Source organism: Ananas comosus, unplaced genomic scaffold (genome assembly GCF_001540865.1).
Source record: "Ananas comosus cultivar F153 unplaced genomic scaffold, ASM154086v1, whole genome shotgun sequence".
Taxonomy (NCBI): domain Eukaryota; kingdom Viridiplantae; phylum Streptophyta; class Magnoliopsida; order Poales; family Bromeliaceae; genus Ananas; species Ananas comosus.
The window spans coordinates 3,244-10,775 of NW_017891940.1; the positions used below are offsets into that span (position 1 = coordinate 3,244).

Below are 7,532 nucleotides of genomic sequence, written 5' to 3' on the forward strand. Positions count from 1 at the left end.
ATGAGGTGGGTTCATCTATTTCCCTCTCTCTCTCTCTCTCTCTCTCTATCTATCTCTAGATTAGTAACATTTGCACCCTGAACCATATATATTTCCATATATTCACTCCACTAATTCTCTACAGTCCCAGTATATCTTTGGATATCTCCAACCGGATTCTACTTAATTAACCCACTTCTCCAATCTCTCTCTCTCTTTATTTCTTCCTCTCTCTCTCTCTCTCTCTCTCTCTCTCTCTCTCTCTCTCTCTGCGCCCGTTGTTTTCGAGATTTTCCAGTGGATACAGCGAGCCACGTTGAAGTAAATATTCCTAGTACCTTAATAAACCCCCACCCACTCTATTATATACATGTAACTCACCACACCACCCTTCTCATTTCACCACAAAGCCATATATACATATATATATATATATATATGTACACCTTCTCTCTCTTCTTGGATTGCACTAGCTAGTAATCACTTTTATTGAGTTATACAAAAGAGTGTGTGGTGGTGGTGGTGGTGGTGGTGTGGTGAATTTATTATAATTATATTGATGGCGGCGGAGGCACGAAAGCCGAAGCAGCAGCAGCAGCAGCGACAGGCGCCGCATCCGCCGCCCCTGCAGTGCCCGCGGTGCGGTTCGACGAACACGAAATTCTGCTACTACAACAACTACAACACTTCGCAGCCGCGGCACTACTGCCGCGCCTGCGAGCGCTACTGGACCCACGGCGGGGCCCTCCGCAACGTCCCCCCCGGCGGCGGCGGTGGCGGCAAGAAGCGCGCCGCCAAAAGTAGAACCGCCGATCCGAATTTCCCGACGCCCAATTCCAGCAAACTTCCCAAGCTCAACATCATCGCCGACGCCGCTGCCGCCGCCGCCGCGATGGCGCCGCCGCCACCAACGCCAATCTTCCACGGCGGCATCGAGGGGTTGGCGTTGCGTCCTGCGGCGATCAATCCGGGAGAATTTTTCGGGGGATTGAGGGGTTTCCAACCCTATAGTAACAACAACATGAATTTTCCGCACGTGCCGCCGCATGGAACGGTACTCAACGTCCTCGGCGATCGTCCTCTGACGCCGTTTCTCCAGGCGACGATCGCGACGAACCTATTCGTCCAACCCGGAACTCCGCGTGTTTTTACTACTGCTGCTGCTGCTGCTGCTGCACCGACTATAGCTACTACTACTGGTGGTGATGGGTCTGGCTTCTGGAATAACTTCTTTTTGCCCGGCGTTTCTTCAGCTGCTTCTGCAGAAGCAGCTCCGCTGCTGCCACCGCCTCCGACGACGTCGACGTCGTCAACAATTCCATAGGGTGGTCATAAATAGTCATCAATTGGGCAACCGTTCCACCATGCTATATGCGTCGTTTTCTTTTTCCTTTCTTTTGCTTTTCTTTTTGTTTGTTGTTGTCTTTTGTTTCTTTAGTGACATGAGAACGTAGAAAGATATATATAAAGTGGTAATAGATGAATATAAATATATAAGAATTAATTAATTAGTTGGGTAGAGAGAGAGAGAGAGAATATGTTAGGTTTGGTTTGATGAGTGGATGGGTGAAAAGGTGAAGGAGAAAGTGGATTAATTAGAGCAGCAATCGTAGAAATTGCGGTAAGAAGTAAAAAAGAGGAAAAAAACAAACATATAAGTATATATATAGTTCCATAATATGCTTCTGTGTATGTTGTTTTTTTTTATTTTTGTTGGAATAGTTGCTGCATAGTAATTAAATTGTTATTTTAGACATAATGTAATTAATAATTATGCACTGTGTTTCTTAGTGCCCTTGGATGAAGAAACTCAAAGCTAGAGATCAAAATAATTAGTTTAAATTTAAATAGTGATATGTGCTTAGATGTTACTAAGTGGTTCCCATACAAAATATTACACCAAAAGCATGTTGGTTTTTAAAATATCAACCTTTCAATTATTGTAAATTAGTTCTAAGTTTATATTTATACTTTTAAGATAGGTTAATAATATGTGTGGAAACTGCCTCACTGGCCTATAGGCCATTCTAAAATTGCAATTTAACTTTAATTTCTTAGATGGACATTAGTTTGACATTTGATTTTTTTTCAACAGAGAAGTTTTTCTCAATTAAATAAAGAGTTTATCCAATTTAATAATTTTGATTACTTCTTATCAAATAAAAAAGTATGCTTATTTCTTTGGATTGATACCTCTTTATCTTCTAATTTTTAGTTGAATTTTTCTAACTCGTTAAATTAAGAATATGGTTAAATTAAATAACTATAAAAAAATTTTATTAAATATATAAATTTTGTATAACTGGTCATCAATTGATTCAATTTAACTTTATAAAAGTGAGTGGCAAAAGAAAAGAAGATTAATCTCTTATTAGCCCCTAATTTATCACTTCAAATTCCTAATTTATATAAAATTTTGGCTCCTTCAACGATAAATTTTTGGCTTCGTCTTTGGCTAGGAGTTTGATTTTTTGCTTCTTAAGATATACTTGCATCTATGAGTTAGTAAGATAGCAGATTTTACGTGTGTTTTAATTTATTATATTCTAAAAAAAAAAAATTTGAAGACTATATAAAATTCATTCTAAATATTTAATCATACTTATTATCAATCAAATACTACATATTTTTGAGAGTAAATAAAAAAATATTTTAAATAAAATATTCATGTATTCAAATATTGCTTCAGATATAGGTTTGAGCTTAAAAGATCACAAATATTTATAGGAAAATGACCAAAATAGAGAGACTCATGTATAACTACTGCGCGTGCGTGCATGGCTCTTATGTGCTGATTCAGTGATTCTATCCTTTTAAGATTTTAACTTCGGCACTACTTTTGATGCAATTCATTGTTTGGGCTCTGAGAATGGCAGCTGTTTCATACACTATTTTCAGATTCCTTTTTTTTTTTTTTCTTTATTTCTGTTTCTTCTAATCCTTTTGTCTCATTTTGTAGCTAAATCTACGAGAAAAAATGAATATAAAACAACTTAATTTGGGAGTTGTGGACAACAATAAGCTAGCTAGGAGTTTTTTTTTTTTCTTTTGTTCCTTATTCTTTGTAAAGTACTCTATCTAGGATCCACAGAATAAATAGGAGAGCAATTTGTTCCTTATTGATCTACTTCTTAAATAATACTTTTCTTGTATAGATAGGTTCAGGGACTAGAGGGGCAACGCACCTTTTGATATGTACTTTAATTAATTAATCAGACATTTATTTCAAATTAAAAAAGATTCAAAAATGAGTCACGAGTAAGATCATCCACAAAGACATGATTTGATTAATCCTCGGCAATGACATAGTCTTATAATTATAATGCATTAGATCTGTCATACTATCATTTTAACTAAAAATTACTATCATCCTAACTGCAGACCACTGTCACCCATTATATACACACGAAATATATATGGTGTCTACATAATAATGGTCCAAATTAAGAGCTCGGATAAATATTGTAATTAATATTGTTAAATCCATTCATAATCCACGTTCAAATCCATATGGAATACATGTCATCAGTGTGCCCTTTTGAGCTTGAAATCCACTTTTCATGACCTCTTTTGACCATGGTTACAGTTTTTTTTTTTTTTTTTTCTAGTTGTTTTCACCAAATTCCTTGGAATTGAATACGACAGAGAAATGCCATGATACCATTTCCAAAAGCTGATTTATTTTCCACCGCACATCTCGTTTTAGATTTAACGTTCCCTTCCTTTTTGTTCCAGTTTGAAGGACAAATTTGAACACTTAGTAGATTCAAAATAGTTTTCATAAAGTTTTCAAGTTTAGAAGGACCATTCTCTGCAAATCATTTGCAAACAATCTACTAATGTTGCGAAAATCCTCAGATCAAGAACTTAATGAGAAACATAATTACAAAATCCTGAGACGTTTACTCTCCACCCACACATCATAATCAATTCCACAACAAAACAAACATATAAGAAAAGGAAACAGGTTACAATATTTCTTCGGTAAATACAAGCGAAAAAGGAGTAATCGAAACATAATCAAAAGAATCGGGTTTTGCAACAGGTTTAGTCACTTCCATAATTCCTCCATGGGAATTCCCCGTTCGAGAGCGACTTCGCGGAACTGCCTCATCTTCTGGGTAGCGACCACGGTCGCTCTCGCGTTGTTGAGCGCGTTTTTGCTACCCAATTGCTTTCCCAAAGCGTTGTCGACACCGGCCAGTTCCAGTACGATTCTCACAGATCCACCGGCGATAACACCTGTACCGGGCGAAGCAGGCCTCAGCATTACCTTTGCTGCTCCGTAGTCTCCATCAGCTCTAATTTACAAGTGAGCCAAATGGACAGAGTTAAACTTTTGAGCAGGTGAAGTAAACAGTAGCAATAAATGTCGACTTGTATGCAGACAAGTTCCTAAATTTCTATAGCTCTACGAGCCATTCTATATGAACAAAAGCGAGAAGTTCTGGGAAGCATCAATAAAGAACTTCTCAAACTCATCTTACAAAGTGCGTAGCACTAAAAAACTATTCTTGTGGACAGTCAAAAATGTTAATATATATTTTTGGACTTGTTTCCTACTAGATCAATCTTTTGGGTAATATGATATTAGATTCAATTCAAAACTCCTTCATTCTGTGAGATCATGGGTTCAATTTTCACCTTCAACATGTAACAAATTAAAATTTTGCATAATATAATGGGTTAAATTTCCATCTCCTACCTCACCTATTAATATTTTACGTGTCTTTCATACTGATCAAGCACATGAATGGGGGTATTAACATATATTCTGAGACCCATTTCCTACTAGATCAATCTTTGGGGTAACAATGAAATCATGAGCACGACCATTATTCTCAAGCGATAGGCGTAGATGAAGTAAATAAACCTTGAACGTCAAGCTTTTAAACCTTTCAGTGTGACTACCAAGCGAAAACTCCTTGAACAGGAAGAAGCTTGTTGGTGGGGAAAAAGAAAGACAGCAATTGGAGTACACAACATGGTGGTCCTTTGTGGGTTGAGTTTCAAAAGTTCCAGTAGTGTTAAATGTTATGCTGTGAAATACTTGCTAACCAAAGTTCTTCATTTATATCTCTTTATGAAAATTACCCTATCTAGAGCAGAAATTGAGACTTGCTGCCCAGAGCTACATGCTGCTCGCGATAACTGGAATAAGCGCTCCTAATATATCAACCACAATACATTCATGTGACACCAACATGACGAACTGGAAGGAAAACGATACAGCCTACATGAATACTCGATGGTTAACTCCATGAATTATCTACATTAGCAATTCTAAACAGTGATCATAAACTTTAGGGAAAAAATGAACACGAAATCCCTCAAATATATGACACTCGGAAATAGAGCCCTCACCTTTTTCCTCTTTATTCTTTGATTGATACCCCTTTAACTTTTGACTCTTTAATTTATGTTATCTTAAACAATCAAATTGAGAGTTTTATAAACTATATAACAGCATTTTCATTAAACTTAACTGTTCTTGGTACTGCAGATATTATTAACTATTAACAGTTGATAGCTGTCGAAACTATTAATTTTAATGAATCACCAATTCAATCGAAAACAGAGGAGGTGCCAATCAGAAGAATAATAGTTGAGGGTTTATGTGAAATGGCTTATAGTTGAGGCTATGTCCATACATTTTTAGCTAAACACACCAAATTTTGAGGAGCAAATTGAGCAGAACAGCTGAAATTAATGGATCTAATTCATGAAACTAACACAAAATTAATGCAGAAATTAGCCACTGCATGATCTAAAAACTCAACAACACAAGTAAATTTCTATCAATTCAACCATAAAGGTAACATCAAAACATGTAAAGGGGCTAAAATTGGGGTTTTGGCTCATGGAGCTCCATCCTCACCTGTGGGGGAAGGTGGAGTACTTGGTCATGGGCACGGTGACGATGTTCCGCCGCGCATTCGCCGCCGATTTTGCGATGGCGTCGACGACCTCCTTGGCCTTCCCGACGCCAACGCCGACGTGGCCCTTCTTGTCGCCGACGACGACGATGGCCCTGAAGGAGAGCTTCTTCCCCCCCTTCACCACCTTCGTCACCCTCCGCACCTGCACCACCCTCTCCTCGAACCCGTCGTTGGGCTTCTCCCTCTTCCGCCGCCCCAGGAGCCCCCCGGCCTTCTTGAGCTTCGCGTCCATGGCGAACACGTCGTTCCCGAGCACGCTCACGCCGCTGAACGCGGGGCCGTAGATCTCCTCGTAGGCCGCGGCGATCTCCTCCTCCGTCTCCGGGGGGAGCTCGTCGAAGGGCGTCGGGGGCACGTAGCCCTCTGGCGGGGACGGCGGGTCGAAGGCGTCGTCGTCGTCGTCGTCGTCGTCTCCGGCGTCGGCAACAGCGGCGTCGGTGGCGTCGTCTGCGGCGGAGGGGGTGAGCTTGGAGCAGAGAAGAGGAGCTGGTGGGGGCCGATGGGGATGGCGGAGGAGGATGAGGGAGGAGGGTTTAGGGTTCGAGGAGAGGAGGGAGGAGGGGAGGGAGGGGCGGAGTGAGAGAGAGGAGAGCGCGGCTGCGGTGGCGGCGGCGGCGGCGGCGGCGATCGCCATGGATGCGGCGGTGGAGCTCCGCTCCCTTGGATACAGTAATGAAGCAGAGTGGAGTGGAGGGGATAGAGGAAAGGGAAAAGAAGAGGTGGCTTATCTCTTCCTTTATCTCGTCACCATGTGTGATGTACTTCTTTGAACAAGTGTTTGTTGAGTTGTGTAATCTAATTGGGCTCTAAGTGGGTCAAGATTCAATGTAAAATGGTCCAAAATTAACTGGGTTTCTAATGGGCTAACCACTTCTGCAACTCACAGTCACAAAAGTTAAGACCGAACGTACCCTCAAATTTTAAGCCAACGCAACGGTGAGAGCCAACGCTACCTCTCTCTCTCTCTCTCAAAAAAAAAAAAAAAAAAAAAAAAAAAAAAAAAAAAAAAAAAAAAAAAACTTCAATTCAATCAGTCACTACATCCACCACTAAATTATATAAAATTATATACATATATAGATACTGGATACTCAACACATAGGCATTGTTTACTTAATCTGTCATGTTCCGAGTTCCAACTCCATCAAGCTCGTCAACAGATCCGCCACATGTACAGAATGTCTTGTATATACGAAACAATAAAAGCACATATAACCAGTATAGGAATAACTACTATAGAGTAATAGAGCTACAAAAAGAAAATAAATAGTCTCATATACATACATGTAATTCAAGATGTACATAATATCCCAAAAGTATAACATCAACATTACAAGTATATACATGAGACAAAAAAATTTTTCCTTTTTATAGCTCTATTACTTTCTAATAATATTTCTTATATTGGTTGCAGGTGCTTCTATTACTTCGTATCCACAAAATATCATGTATATGCAGCTGATCTGTTGACGAGTCTAGTGATGTTGAAACTCAGAGTGTGACAAATTAAATTAGTATTAAAGTAACTCTTCTATTAACTAAATATTATGTGACTCTACTGGTAAATCTTTTGTAATGGACGCTAGGACCCACTTGCAGGTACTGCAGTTACAA

General features: G+C 39.5%; 2 protein-coding genes across 2 annotated transcripts; one reads left to right on the top strand and one right to left on the bottom strand.

Annotated features, from left to right (window-relative positions):
• Positions 1–485: 485 nt before the first annotated feature.
• LOC109705235 (dof zinc finger protein DOF1.4-like) lies at positions 486–1,487 on the top strand. The gene has a single exon (XM_020225969.1). It carries the CDS (start codon positions 539–541, stop codon positions 1,301–1,303), a length of 765 nt encoding a protein of 254 aa, XP_020081558.1. The 5' UTR covers positions 486–538; the 3' UTR covers positions 1,304–1,487.
• A 2,332-nt stretch (positions 1,488–3,819) lies between these two features.
• On the bottom strand, positions 3,820–6,660 carry LOC109705236 (30S ribosomal protein S5, chloroplastic-like). Its single transcript, XM_020225970.1, has 2 exons — positions 5,858–6,660; positions 3,820–4,280 (listed from the first exon to the last, which is right to left on the bottom strand). The coding sequence occupies exons 1-2, from the start codon at positions 6,550–6,552 to the stop codon at positions 4,031–4,033; spliced, it is 945 nt and encodes a 314-aa protein (XP_020081559.1). The 5' UTR covers positions 6,553–6,660; the 3' UTR covers positions 3,820–4,030.
• Between the last annotated feature and the right edge of the window lie 872 nt (positions 6,661–7,532).